The 15,721-nt window shown below is 36.2% G+C and overlaps 1 protein-coding gene and 1 pseudogene across 5 annotated transcripts in view; one reads left to right on the forward strand and one right to left on the reverse strand.

The window, feature by feature from the left end:
• WTAP (WT1 associated protein) overlaps window positions 1–15,721 on the forward strand; it is a 28,404-nt gene extending 12,683 nt beyond the window's left edge. For 4 of the 5 annotated variants that reach the window (XM_077898971.1, XM_077898943.1, XM_077898963.1 and 1 more), the window contains exons 4-8: window positions 1,976–2,034; window positions 3,427–3,554; window positions 7,653–7,831; window positions 12,871–13,025; window positions 14,459–15,721. In XM_077898971.1, the coding sequence (XP_077755097.1) occupies window positions 1,976–2,034; window positions 3,427–3,554; window positions 7,653–7,831; window positions 12,871–13,025; window positions 14,459–15,042 (1,105 nt within the window). In that variant the 3' untranslated portion in view covers window positions 15,043–15,721. Of the gene's footprint in view, window positions 1–1,975; window positions 2,035–3,426; window positions 3,555–7,652; window positions 7,832–8,050; window positions 8,883–12,870; window positions 13,026–14,458 lie in introns of those variants that run through there. The other variant, XM_077898979.1, reaches the window with a different exon arrangement.
• LOC144289552 (U6atac minor spliceosomal RNA) lies at window positions 5,597–5,713 on the reverse strand (annotated as a pseudogene).

Consider the following 15,721-nt stretch of genomic DNA (forward strand, 5'->3'; position numbering starts at 1 on the left):
GGATCGAATCCCACATCGGGCTCCTGGTGCGTGGAGCCTGCTTCTTTCTCCCTCTGCTTGTGTCTCTGCCTCTCTCTCTCTCTCTGTGACTATCATAAAGAAAGAGAGAGAGAGAGAGAGAGAGAGAGAGAAAGAAAGAAAGAAAGAAAGAAAGAAAGAAAGAAAAGAAGAAAGAAAGAAAGAAAAAGAAAGAAAGAAAGAAAGAAAGAAAGAAAGAAAGAAAGAAAAAGAAATTCATGTCAGCAATTTCTTATGTTGTTACTTTTAAGGTTTATATTGTTGAGGTCGGTTTAACCTCTATGGAATTATCATGTCTGACTTTTAAGTTAGTTTTTCCTCATTAATTCTCTTGGTGATTTTAAATTAAGTGCTACTTAATTTAACCATGCTGTGTGTTCTGTCATCTTGATAAAGGATGTTTCTGGTTAAACCTTTATATTTTTCTGTTCCTCTAATTTTTAAGACTTATTTGTTTTTTAGAGTGCATGCAAGCAAGAGCAAGCATTAGTAGGGAGAGAGGCAAAGGGAGAGAGAGAATCCCAAGTAGACTCCCTGCTGAGCAGAGCCTGGCACAGGGCTCGATCCCAGGACCCATGAGGTTCTGACCTGAGCTGAATCAAGAATCAGATGCGTAACTGAGCCATCCAGGCCCCCTCTAAAATTGATTGTTCTTATATAGGCTGCATAAAAGGCCTTTATTCATCCCCAAACACTGAGTGGTGAAACTCCTGTTTGTGTCCTAGGTTGTAGACACCATAAAAATAAGCACCCTTTGACTGAACAGGAGTGTTTTTGGAAAATATGGATTTGTTTAGTATGGAATTTTTTTTGTTCATTATGCATTAATATTAATATATCTCCTAGCAAACCTGTCAAAGTTTTTGAGGTTTTATAGAAAGATTTTCTAAAATCAAAGGTCTGATTGACCTTTAACACAGGTTTGTACTGTGTGGGTCCACTTATGTGCAGATTTTGTACAGTATAGTACTTTAAATGTTTTTTTTTGTTGTTTTCTTAATATTTCCTTTTTCTAGCTATTTCAAGAATATAGCGCATAATACATATACAAAACAGCGTTAACTAAGTGTTTATACTATCGGTAAGGCTTCCATCCAGTCAACAGTAGGCTATTGGTAATTGAGCTTTTTGGGGAGTCAAAAGTTACACATGGATTTTTGACTCTGCAGGGTTTGTCACCCCTAAATCCCTACCCTGCATTGGTCAAAGATCAACTAAATTTTGATAAGCTGTAACTGAAGAGCAGCTTAAAAACAAAGCTCTTTGGTAATCAGGATAGCAGACAGGGTAGGTTACTTTTTGTTAGTTGCTTAAACATAAGACTCAGGACCTGTTTTCAACAATAATTGCCAAGCTAGCATAGCCTATATTTTGAAGGTAGAGGAATATAACAAGGAAGAAAAGTTCCCTCATTCTCCGATAGTCTGTCATTTATGCAGATTGTTTCTGCCAAGTAGGGATGTTTTAAAGAATAGTCCTGGAAAATAGTATATTCTCTTTTCCTTTTTTTTACAGGCAAAAATAAATACTACTTTGAACTGCTGCTTTGGTTGTATGTTATTTTCCGAAAAGAGCTAAGATAAGGAACCTTCAGTTCCTTATAATTAGGCACATTTCTTACGTGAACAGCATTTCTTAGGTGAACAGCACATTTCTTAGGTGAACCTATATGACTGAAAGTAGTAAGTTTTTTATTTAGTTTAAGGCAAATGAACTGACTCAAAGGAGCATACTTGGTGTATTCTCAGCAGAGAACTTTTTTCTGTATTTTCTTTTACCTAGTTAATGTAAATTGAGAAGGAATAATGAAGTGACTAATTTTATTATTGGTTAAAAATTACGTAGTGAAATTCTTGGCATTACTTAAATTTATAAATTTATGGGTGTGATTTTCTAGTATATTTAATAAAAGGAATATCAACATGACAACTAATACATGGACTTACTTTTGTACTAGGTGGAAACAATATGAAGCATATGTCCAAGCTTTGGAGGGCAAGTACACAGATCTTAATTGTAAGTTTGAGTTTTAGCTTCCTGAAGATTATGTGAATATCTCCTTTTAGATTTTTGTAATAGACACAAGATAATTGGTTTTTCTAAGCAATTGTAATTTTTAAGTTTTTATTTAAGTAATCTCTACATCTGATGTGGGGCTCAAATTCATGACCCCGAGATCAAGAGTTGCACACTGTCTTCCAGCTGAGCCATCCAGGTGCCCCTAAGCCATTGTAATTTTCATTCAAGCATTTTGTTAAAGAACTTTCTCAAGCACTCACTGTATTGCTGCTACGAAATAGATGAATGAACCATGATCCTTCTTCTTGAGGAATTCCTACCCAGTCACTTGGAGAAGACCCGACATATAATAGCATGGCCGTTTTAGTAGAATTACATATAAGTGAGAGTAGGGAAATTCACAATTACTTGAAACTTTCCTTGATGCGTCCCTGATTCCTTCCACAGAAGAATTGGAAGTGAAGCATGAATTACTAGTCTTAGAAAGGAGGTACATAAGAAGTAGCACCTGATAAACTTGTAAGAGCTTGAAGTGTAACAGTAGGATATAGTACAGATTTACAGGGTTTTCAAAACCTGAAAAATAATACCAACAAAGTGTATTAATTTTAAGACCATTTTAGTTTTGTCGCTTTTCATTGTTAGGAATAACATACTATTTGTTAGTATACAAAGCAATTTTGTTTTCCAGGTCCAGAAAGCTTGATACCCTGAAATTTCAATTACTATATGACTGTATAATAATTCTTAGGCATTAATATTGTGAAAGCTTTTTTTTTTTTTTTTTTTTTTTTTAAGATTTCATGTATTTTAGATAGCACATGCATGCACTGCATGTGCGGGAGTTAGGGGGAGGCACAGAAGGAGATGGAGAGAATCTCAAGTAGATACTGAGCAGAGCACCATGAGGGTCTCAGTCTCATGACCCTGAGATCATGACTTGAGCCGAAACCAAGAGTCAGATATGCTCAACTGACTTAGCCACCCAGTGCCCCAATATTGTGAAAGCTTTAAGTGATAATTGTGCAGTTATTGGCATGTTTACATTGGATAGGTTAAAAATAGTATAGTCAGGACTTCGTGGATATGCTATAAGATGCAGATAATGAAGTTGCCCATGTTCTGTTGGAGGTAAATTGGACAATAATAACAATTCCATGTAGTATTAGGTAGTATTAGTACACCACTACCTTCTAAAAAGTGCACTCATGATCAAGAACAAATTTCTTTGTTAGTAAAGTAGTTAGGATAGAAACTAAAGATTTGGTGAATTTTTTTGCCCTTGTTTTTATTATCCTTAAAGGCAGTCAGAACTTTATTTTGAGTAGGTCAACTTGATCTTGCAATTATGTTTCATAATATTTCGAAAATTTTTTTTTTAATCATCAGCTAATGATGTAACTGGGTTAAGAGAGTCTGAAGAAAAACTAAAGCAACAACAACAAGAGTCTGCTCGCAGAGAAAACATCCTTGTAATGCGACTAGCAACCAAGGAGCAAGAGATGCAAGAGTGTACTGTAAGTATTTCAAATGTTTTGAGTCTTTTTGAGGAATTGGTTTTTAGTCTACTCTATTAGGTCTATTAATATTTAGCTAATTTTATAAACTTAATTATAAATGAACATTTTGTTAGGGAGACAGGCTTTGAGCTATAAATACACTAAAATTTTGGTAGATCACCCCATTGTTGAATTTAAATTATTATTATTATTATTTTTTTTTGGTCAAGACTTTGTTAAAAGTTTTGAGTCATTCTCTGGAATTTCCATGATATGAGAATCAGTATGTTGATCCCATTATTTTTTTGATACCTGAGGGCATGAGGAGCATTTGCTTCTAACTAATAAGCAAACTCTGTCCTCTGCTCTCCTTACCTCTCTGTGTATAAAACTTCTTTGTTAGTATCAGCAATCTCTTCCATATCTGCTTTTAATGTTACAGCTTTCATTTGTAGTATTTGCCATGTCTGAAATCCAGTGGCATGTTTGATCATTTACCTCTAGTTGAATTTAGATTCAGTTACATGCTGTCTTCAATAGTCATAGCCATTCCATCTTAGTTAGTGTTTTGTATATATGTTATGTGAAGTAGAGGTAGTTCTGTTTGTGTTGTTCTAATTTGGAAAAATCTGAACTTAAACATTTTTTTTTTAATATAAAGTAATCTCTATATCCAACATGGGGTTCAAATTCACAATCCCAATATGTATGTGTGTGTGTGTGTGTGTGTATATATATTTTTTTTTTTTTTAAGATTTTATTTATCCATTTATGAGAGGCACACACAGAGAGAGGCAGAGACACAGGCAGAGGGAGAAGCAGGCTCCATGCAGGGAGCCCGATGTGGGACTTGATCCTGGGACTCCAGGATCATGCCCTGGGCCAAAGGCGGACGCCAAACCGCTGAGCCACCCAGGAATCCCTATATATTTTTTTTCTTAAAGATTTTATTTATTTGTTCATGAGACACAGAGAGAGGTCAGAGACACAGGCAGAGGGAGAAACAGGCTCCATGCAGGGAGCCCGACATGGTACTCGATCCCGGGGCTCCAGGATCACGCCCTGGGCCAAAGGCAGGCGCTAAACCGCTGAGCCACCCAGGGATCCCTAACAACCCTGATATTGAATTGCTTGCTCTTCTCATTGAGCCAGCCAGATGCCCTGAAAATCTGAAATCTTCTTGAATTCTTTTGTGTAATCTCCATTGATTTGATAACATTGTTTATTAAATCTAATGTAGAAGGCAATATTCTGGTCATTGGAGACTCTTCTATCGGGTGCAGTCCTATTCCTAATTGTTTTCTCACCAAAACATTTTTAAGGCTCAATCACAGTACTGTTATTTCTTAAAATTTCTTTTCTTAATAATCCCACACCTTCTCTTTCTGTAATTTCAACTCTTGACCACCCCAGCCTTTGGTTATTTTATTTGGACACATGGTTCCAAGAAGTCTTTCCAGTAGTTTGAATATAATTTTCTTTTAATTATAACACCCACCCCATCCCTTCAGAAAATTTTTCTCCTCTTAGATTTTCATATTTATTTTATTTTATTTTATTTTTTAATTTTTATTTATTTATGATAGTCACAGAGAGAGAGAGAGAGAGAGAGAGGCACAGAGACATAGGCAGAGGGAGAAGCAGGCTCCATGCAACGGGAGCCTGATGTGGGATTCGATCCCGGGTCTCCAGGATCGCGCCCTGGGCCAAAGGCAGGCGCCAAACCGCTGTGCCACCCAGGGATCCCAAGATTTTCATATTTAATGGAGTGGGCACTATGTCTCTAAAGTACCCATTCTCAAAACTCTTTAATTCTTTTTTCCTTTTTCTGATATTAAGGATTCTAGATTGTACCTAGTTTTAGGTTTGTACTTAAATGGCACTCTGTAAGATGTTTGTCACATGCAAAGGATGACTCTTATCTTCAAAGTGCTGTTAGTAGAGTGTGAATGGACGGTGCCAACAGTAATATCTTACTATACCATTATGTCTTGAATTTTTTCTTCGTGCGTCCTACCATTGCCATTGCTATCCTATTTCATGTACTTTTTTTTTTTTTTTTTAAACAGTGCTTAGAAGCCATGCGGTAGGTGGCAGTGCCATAACCGTATGTCTGTCATCAGGACTTGAGGGCCTCTTCCATCCTTGATGAGGGGAGCGCTCCTTTCATATAACACATAATTGTACTTTTTACACTTACCTGGACAATATATACTGTTGACTCATTTCTATTTTATATATACACTGGTAGTTTTGATCCATATCATGCCTGATCAGAGACTTTGGTGTGATGCTTTATCACCCTTTAGTCTTTGTGTCCCCGTCCCCGGTTTCAAAGGCTGTTTCAACTAGAACCTAGCCACTTCCAGTCATATTTTTTTTTCAAAGATTTTATTTATTTGATAGAGAAAGAGCATACACAGAGGGAGAAAGAGAAGCAGACTTCTCTGATGACCAAGGAGCCTGACCCTGGGCTCCATCCCAGGACCCTAGGATCATGACCTGAACCGAAGGCAGATGCTTAACCAACTGAGCCACCCAGGCACCCCTCCAGTCTTTCTTTTTCTTTTTCTTTTTTTTTTTTTTTCTTTTTTTGCAGCTTTCCCCTGCATAGGTCAGCTGAACAACTCATTTTCAGTTACAGAGTAAGGTTTTGCAGAAAGTGCAGCAAGAGCAACAATACAAAGAAAGTGCAAGATTATATGTGCAGATGAGAGCAGTTTACTTTGTAAACCTAAATAGTAACTATGTCGCTGTTGGAAAGGCATGTTTTCTTTAGGGATCACAGGATGTGGTATATACTATATGACATGCTTTATCCTTGTTCAGTTATTCTAGCAACTGGTCTTATATTGAATAAACAGTTATACTTTTTTGTTTAAAATGAATTACTTTAAAAAATCTCCTTAAACTAAATAAATTACTTCTGTTTGCTCGGTGAAATAGTAAATGTATTGTCAATCCAGATATTTACATTTTTTACTAAATTTATGATACAAATGAGCAGTTGGTTGTTAACTTTAGTCCTATTTAAGCTGTAGTGTGCAGCAGGATTTTGAATCAAATCTACTTTGGGTGTGAAGAAAGTAATGCATTTAATTCTAATAAACTGTATTTCATATTTTAGAAATGTATTTTTAGTGTGCTAGTAAATAGTACAACTGAAGTCGAAATTGAAGGTTTCATATGTAAGTAGAGGGGTTCTGGTGTGGTGGAAAAAGCCCTAGACTGGGAGTCAGGAGGCTTAAGAGCTAGATTCTAGTGTCAGTTTTGGCAGTGAGCCAACTGTATCTTTGGATAGTTAGCTTATTTAATTTCAAAAATAAGGAGTTTGGATGTGGTCAGTCACCTTCTACTTATACAATTTTGTCATTCAAATCTACTCAAGGTAGAAATATATTTTTTGGCTTAAGGTGCTATTTATGAAGCTGTAATGCCAACTCATGTAAATATAAGCACTATATATTTTTAAATTTGGAAATACAGATAAGTAATTTAAGTTATAATCTTGTACTTGGTTTATTTTTAGTAGACTTATATATAGAATAATTTCCATAGATACAAATTGGAAAGTGTGAACCACTGTACATTTTTTTTTTAAGATTTATTTATTTGAAAAAAAAGATTTATTTATTTGAGAGAGCGTGAGTACACAGTGGGGTGGGGCAGAGGAAGAGAGAAACTTCCCGTGGGCTCATTTTATGACCCTGAGATCATTCTTAGCCGAAACCAAGAGTCAGATGCTTAACCAACTGCGCCACCCAGGTTCCCCTCACTATACTCTTATGTAATATTTGACACATGGCTTTTTTCTAGTGGGTGTCAAAATTCTTAGTAAATATAGCACTGATTTTTTTTTTTTTTTAAGTATCATTTTGGTTGCAAAGTAGGATGTAGCCTTTTTAAGGATTCCAGATATGGAAATGCAATCAAAGCTTTAATTCCTACATGGATTACCTTAAATAGTTGTTTATAATTTGTACTTTTTCTAGAGGATGTTAAGGTCAAAGGGGGAAGGACAAGTTGATAAATTCTATGAACAAAAGGGACTTTATCCCATATTCCTATGACTGTTTTCTTCGATTTGGTAGTAATTGTTTGTTTTGCTTTGTACAGACTCAAATCCAGTACCTCAAGCAAGTCCAGCAGCCTAGCGTTGCCCAACTGAGATCAACAATGGTAGACCCAGCGATCAACTTGTTTTTCCTAAAAATGAAAGGTGAACTGGAACAGACTAAAGACAAACTGGAACAAGCCCAAAATGAACTGAGTGCCTGGAAGTTTACGCCTGATAGGTAAACAAATCATACTCCCCAGTCAAGACTTCCCTGACAGTCCCACTACGAGAAAGCTGTGGTGGGACAGCCAAGTACTCGTTTCCACACCAAGACTCAGACTTTTTGAGCCAAAAAAAGCCACATTCTTATACTATCCAGCTTGTAATGGTTAATGTAAAACTTACCAGATGAACCTTGTGTTTCAGCTTTTTTTTCTTCCCCCTCCCCTTGCTTCAGAGGCCTGATGGCGTCGGACTATTCCGAAGAAGTGGCCACCTCCGAAAAATTCCCCTTCTAGAACATGTAGACACTTGAGAAATGTTTCTGTTTGAAGAAAATAGAGGGAGAAACAGAAGTCTTAAGTCTGTGGCACACTGTGTCTTCAGACAGTTTGGAGGAATGAAAACCTAGAGATTTAAAATCATGAATTGAACATGTAAAATTCCAGTAAAATGTAAAAATGGAATATGCATCGCTCTTAACCTTGAGCATAGTGACTTAGAGACACTGTATCTCAGGTTTGCCAATAAGACTGTGGACTTCGTGATTGTTGTTGAACTTCTGGGTCAAAACTCAAATGAGGTGAATTTTGCCTTTAAAGAGTTTATTTGCTAAGAACCAATTTAATAGTCACGAGAGAATCAAATAATAGATGTCAGTACAAGTAGTTCATATATTTAACCATTTAGTTTGGGGCTCTATATTACTTGATTGAGCCTTAAATCAATGTGGTTTTAATCAATGGTTTGTTCTTTGAATGGTTGCTAATGCTGTAGATAATCTTACTGAGGACTGTACAAACAAACATAAAGGTGTGGTATCAAACTTCAGGTTGAAACTGTTTGAAGCATTATAAACATTCATTTCACTACTAGATTGTATAAGGATATTGGCTGTGATGAGACTCACTGCGTTAATTTTTTCAGTAGTGAAATTAAATCCCCATTCCATTCAACAGGCACATGTTGAAAGAGCATTGTCGTTGGTGTTAATGGGGGAATGTGTTTCCTTCATTGTATTTGGGCCTTTTGTATTGCACTCTTGATATTAAATTAAATGTGCCTTGAAATAGTTGTTTTTTTTTTTTAAGTTCAAGGAATATTATGATGATTTTGTTGTACTTTTAACATTTTGATTTTGGGGGGCTGTGGAGAGCAGATTGATTTTGGAAAAATTGTTGCTGTGCTCTTCAAAGTGAAGGAAAAGGCTCTGTGTCTCATTTTTAAAGACCTACGTTTTTCCAGCTGGTATCATAAAAGACAAGGAGGTTTGACACTTGTTACTTTTTGACACCTTGTCCCAGGATATTGCAGTAGAAATTAATGTGGGACAGCTTCACAGGGTGCCTGCCAGAAGATTGGGGAAATAATGTATTGAACTGTGGGCTGGCCTAAGTGAGACATTCTGTGAATTGGAAAAAAAAAAAAAGTATAGTGATCATTTCTAGCAAATTCATTTGATCATTTAGATAAATGAGGCATTATTTTCTTCATGCTTCCATCCAATCCTGGAGGTGAATTTTTTTCGTCAGATCATTCTATAAGTCACCAATGCGAATTTTCACTTGGTGATAATGGAGTCTAAGATGAGTGGAAGATATATGTTCCAGATTGTCCCAACGTTTAAGTGCAGTTTTAACAAGGGTGACTTAAGTTCTCTTAACCATTCAAATCAATTGTAAGTATCTTATGTTTGTGCTTTAGGGAACTGATTGTGGGGCAGAGGGTGGGTTGAAGAAGTGGTTTGTGTGACTTTACAGCAAGAGATCCGCTTCTAAAATTCTCACTATTTGTGGGGTTGGAGGGTAAGTAACCAAATCTGTTTGAAATTAGCTTATTGTGCCGCATTAAGGCATTTGTATATATTTCATGCCATTTAAGATCACAGTAGAAATGGCCTCCGTATTTTTAGTAGGTCGAGAAATAATTCATAAAATGTATTATTAACATGTACGCAAATTTATTAGCCAGCATCTTTCTTTGCTGCTTAGTTTAAGAGTCACTGTGAGGTCTGTGGGTTTTTTCTTCCTTCTGTTAAAAAAGTTTTTTAATAAGATAATACATACTCCTGTATAACATTGGAACAGCACAAAGAAAGGTGGAGACAAAAAGTGAGAGTCACTCCTGGATGTGACCCTGCCCTTCCCCATCCCTCTTCCCCATTCTGTTATCCAAGAGCAGTAACCACTGTTAAATTTCTTGGGTATCATCAAGATAATTTCTATGCATATACAATCATTATATATATGTATATTACACATATATATATATATCAATTTTAAACAAATGTGAATGTACATAACATAGATGATTGCAGCTTGGCATCTGTTCTCTCTCATACACACACACACTTACCCTTTGCACATTTTTTTCATTTTTAAAGTACATTTAGACTATTTCATTTTTTATTGGTTACGTAATATTTTCATTGTATAAATAAATCATTAATTTATTTTAATCACCTGTAAATGGATTTTTGTTCTGTAAATAATAGGCTATGAATGGTACTATAAATACATCATTAACCTGAAACAGTGCTCAATCAGTACTGTGTTTGGAATAATTCAAATAGAATGGGTTGTGGGCCCCTTTCCATTTTCCTATTCTAATTTTGAAAGAGAAAGATTCTCTGAATTATCTTCTCTGCTTAGTTAAAATATTCCACACATGTAACAGTGCATATATTTTAGAATATTTAAGAAAGATCTATTTTAGTTATTTTGACAGTTAATGTTTTGCATTTAATCTTTGAGGTAATTGTGTGTACACCTCTCAGATATCCTGGCCCCCTTCCTCTCGTGATCATGAAGCAATGTATAGCATGTGTTCTTTTTTATAAATCTTTCTTTCAAAATGTTTTCTTTCATATTTTCTTTGGAATTATTTGATTTTAGGAATGGGCTGGGGGGAATTGTAATTAAAATTATTCCAAAGACAGTTACTTGTAATTGAACTCTTAATCATTTTGGGGGATGCAATGAACACATAAATTTTACATGATATGGTAAAATGACAAAATGTTTAAAGAACAGGTTTAAGACTTGTTTCAATAATCACTAATTTTAGAAGTGATAGGATTATCTTAGAGCAGGCTTTTATAAAAACGTATGACTACAAATGAAACATTTTTTGTATTGATACTTCATATGAAATTAAGTTAGGTCACAAATTAATGTATTGGTTTTACAGTATTTTTTTCTAACCTCTACTAAATTCACTTAGGAGGATTTTCAGGTTAGTTGGAAAACACTGATGCTGTAGACTTTGAAAGAAAACAGAATTGTGGGAGCATGGGCAATAAAGCGGGAGGAGTGCCACTCCCTGACAGTGGTACCTATCTCTTAACTTCTCATTGGATTTCTAAACTCCCATTCATTGGAGGCCAGAAGCTGAGGGTGCTAATGGAAAATGACAGGTGGGAAAGGGGTATCTGGAGCTATGGTAGCAATAAACAAGAACACCAGCTAATAAAGTTGCCATATAGAGAATAAAACCCTTAAGTGTTTTTACCTGAGACTGCTTTGAGCAGCAGTAACCCAGGTCTTACTTTGTGCCACAGATAAATTTAAATTACAAACTTGTTTGAGTTACATTAGGGTAGAATATGTACTATGGGTAAAACAAAAAACAAAAACAACAGCACTGAGTCAAGGAATGAGAATCATTTATAAAATGCTCTCCTTTTAAGACTGAAGGCTTACAATAGGTTCAGATGCATTCTGAAGTAATACATCAGGCAAGTGAAAGCCCCAATAAATGGAGGAAAGAACAGAAAGTGTCAGCAAAAAATTTTTTTGACTGGTTAGATCTTTCTGAATGTTAACACCATCATGAGGATATCAGACTGTCCCTGGTGGAGTGTGCAACTCGATCTTGGGGTCGTGAGTTCAAGGACCACTTTGGATATAGAACCTACTTAAATACACTTTAAAAAAAATACCAGGCTGTCCCTATTCAAGTATCAGGTAACCTCACAATTATGTGCTTAAATCAGATCCCTTTAAAAGTGATCATTTCTCTTATTACTTATTGAGGCTAAAGAAGTTGTTTTATTGAGAACTGTTGTTAAGACTGATTACATTTTTGCACTTGCTGTGTATGTGTGTGTACACACTTTAGAAGATTGCACTAATACTTGGTAACTAATTTGTGGAAAGTTTGGTGCTCCCAATATCTGCTCCCGTGCAGATACTTAAATATTTGCATTATTTGTAATAACCCAAATCTCACTTTTCTAAAGATAATCTTTTGTAACATGAATAAAATCTTAACCACGTATTGATATTAAATTTTTAAAAACTTGTTACCATTACGACAGCTTAAAGCTTAAAAAAGTTAAATTAGGGACTTAACTAAAAAAAAAGTTAAATTAGAGCTTAGTGGATAGAAATAGTCTAAAGGCTCTTTTTTAAAAGGCTCTTTAGGGATGCCTGGCTGGCTCAGTCAGTAGAGCATGCCACTCTTGATCTTAGTTAGGGTTATGAGTTCAAACCCCATGTTGAATGTATAGATTGCTTAAAAAAAAAAATCTATTAAAAGTTTCTAAAAACAATTACTGAGTGTATGCCTCACTGCAATAAACATCCTTCTGAGAACTGCCTATGAATAGGCACTCTTATAAAATGCTGCTTTAGCAAAAATAAATATATTCTATGTTATCACATTTACCTTTTTAAGAACTTTTCTGTTCCATGAAACTGAGTACCTTAGTGTTTTATTAATACTGGTATATATGAGGCTTGCCTTAATTAACTGGCTTGTTTCCATTTCAAATAATAATTAGGGGTGAAAATAGAGATCAGAATCCTTATTAGTGTAATAGAAAATGTGGCCATTTGGGTACTTTTTGTTTAGGGTTTATTTTTGCTGCTGTATTGGCAAAATACTGAAATGCAGAAGATGGACGTGTTCCAGGACAGAAGATGGTAATTATAGGGGAGGCATCTGCCGTGACAGTTATATTCTGTACGTGTTACATCTATTGCTGTAATAATTGCAAGCAAACAAGGTTGTAGACACTTGTCTTCATTTTGTGATGGATGGCTCTTTCCTTTGCAGCCAAACAGGCAAAAAGTTAATGGCGAAGTGTCGAATGCTTATCCAGGAGAATCAAGAGCTTGGAAGGCAGCTGTCCCAGGGACGTATTGCACAACTTGAAGCAGAGTTGGCTTTACAGAAGAAATATAGTGAGGAGCTTAAAAGCAGTCAGGATGGTAAGGGGTTTTTTGAAAAGTTTGATTAACTTTGCACTGGCTTTTAAAAAGTTGCCAGGCATGAATATTACAGATTAGATTCTGTATGTACTAATTTGTGCTGATGATTCTATAAAATTATTAATGGAACATTTCTAGTTGAGTCAGCAAAGCCATTTTAGTGCCCCCCCTCACCCCCCCCCCCCCGCGACTTTCTTATTTATTGTGCAAATTTCATAAGTTTTTGGATTTTTGGGGGAGGTGCAATTTGGTGAAAGAAGGCACTGCATACATATACACATTTATATTCAATATTTAAAAGGGATTATCTCCATTTAATCACTTTCCAAGTGTAAATCTTGGCAGTATTTGGCTATTTCTTGTGGTCTAGAAATCAGAATTGATTGTACCTGTTAAGGTCCTATTGAGTGAATAAGATGTGATATTTATTTATTATTTAAGATTTTATTTATTTATTCATGGAAGACACAGAGAGAGAAGCAGAGACACAGGCAGAGAGAGAAGCAGGCTCCATGCAGGGAACCCGACGTGGGCCTTGATCCCGGGTCTCCAGGATCACATCCTGGGCTGAAGGCAGCTCTAAACCGCTGAGCCACCAGGGCTGCCTCAAGATGTGATATTTAAATTTGTTCAAGATAAACTGAATTTAATTGTCAGCTGCTTCCTCCGCCCACCCCACCCGCCTTTTCTTGGGCAAGTGTAACTGAATTTGAGGAAGATGATTAGTAACTAAAATACCTGAACTCTGGAAATTAAATTGAAAATGAATATATTTGACAATTGTAAAGATCGGTTAGAATACCTTTTAAAGTACCTTTTCAAAGTGATAGTTGTTAGCTCTTACTATATGTAAACATAGTGACTAGGAGATTTTTGTATAGTAATGAAGGACTTTCCTTTCCCAAGCTTTTTTAGGAGTAAGTGGATATGTGAATTTTATCAATTTTCAAGAGTTATTTTTTCTGATTTTTGCTTTTGTTCTAGCATAGGCCTCTTCGGAGCATTAGAGGACCCACTGCTCCCTAGGGCTAAACTTGCTGTGGAGCTGAGATAGACAGTAGCTAGGGGGGTAAGGAGGAAGGGGACTGGCCATGTGGGCCCACAGGTAAACAGATGTGGAGTTGGATTTGGGATATAATCAGTTGTATAATATGGCTAGATTTGAATCAGTTTTAACTTGTTTGCTTTATAAAACTATTTTAAGCATGTCTCCCCCCCCAAAAAAAAAAGAACCAAACTCATTCTTAAATGGCTATTTTTAAATTTGAAGGAAAATTTTAAGATATATATATATTTTTTTAGAATTGTGTTTGTTCACGTAAACATTTATTGACTATCTGACTTTGTGATAGGCATTAATAAAGTCTGTTATAAATCTTTTAAAAATAAATGTTATAAGAATATTAAAGTAGGTTTGACTCTCCTTTGCACAGAACTGAATGACTTCATCATTCAACTTGACGAAGAAGTAGAGGGTATGCAGAGCACCATTCTAGTTCTTCAGCAACAACTCAAAGAGACGCGCCAGCAGTTGGCTCAGTACCAACAGCAGCAGTCTCAAGCTCCAGCCCCAAGTACCAGCAGGACTACATCTTCTGAGCCTGTAGGACAGGCGGAGGCCACAGGTAAAGACTGCAGTCGGCTGGCCAACGGACCAAGTAATGGCAGTTCCTCCCGGCAGAGGACGTCTGGGTCTGGATTTCACAGGGAGGGGGACACAGCCGAAGATGACTTTCCTTCTTCTCCAGGGAATGGTAATAAGGCCTCCAACAGCTCAGAGGAGAGAACTGGCAGAGGAGGTAGTAGTTACGTAAATCAACTCAGTGCGGGGTATGAAAGTGTAGACTCTCCCACGGGCAGTGAAAACTCTCTCACACACCACTCAAATGACACAGACTCCAATCATGACCCTCAAGAGGAGAAAACAGTGAGTGGGAAAGGTAACCGAACTGCGGGTTCCCGCCACGTTCAGAATGGCTTGGACTCAAATGTAAATGTACAGGGTTCAGTTTTGTAATATTTTTTCCAGCAAATTTTTATACAGTGTCATTTAATTTGGGAGAGGATACTGTCCAGAAAATTAACGCATACTTTTGTCACAATTTGCCTTTTTTTGTGGGTGTGGTTTTTTTCTTTCCCTTTTTCTCCCCCCTCTCTTTCTTTGCTTCAATACCTCTGCCACTTTGGAAATTGTAACAGTTAATTACCTTGAATGTTGCTAACAGGACATTTTGTGTAGGGTCAAGTTATTTTTATATGAGTTAATGTGAAGTTGTAAATGGAAATCTTTCCTTAAAGTATAACACAATGATGTCTGTATAAATCTGTGTCTATCCTAGAACCTGTGCTGTGTAAGGGCATTCTTACTCATGCTGTTATTATACTTATGCACCATTCAGACTTGTTAGAGTAGATGTGGGTTTATGACTGCCAAGTTTGCCCAGTACAGTAGTTTTATCACTAAAAGTTGGACTTGCTGATGGAGTCCTATAGTAGTTTCAGTGTTAGATACAGTTTTTTCCACCATACATCCGTGCATTTTCTCTTTAGGTGACTGAATGTTTAAGAAATTTGTGTGCATAGTTACTCAGTTTTTATGAACTGTTGTATCCTGTTAATGCATATTGCTCTGTGACTCCAGTATATCTTACCTGTACTGACCAAACCTAAATAAAGATTTTTATTGTAACCGCTTG

This window comes from Canis aureus, chromosome 1 (genome assembly GCF_053574225.1).
Source record: "Canis aureus isolate CA01 chromosome 1, VMU_Caureus_v.1.0, whole genome shotgun sequence".
In the NCBI taxonomy this organism is placed as follows: domain Eukaryota; kingdom Metazoa; phylum Chordata; class Mammalia; order Carnivora; family Canidae; genus Canis; species Canis aureus.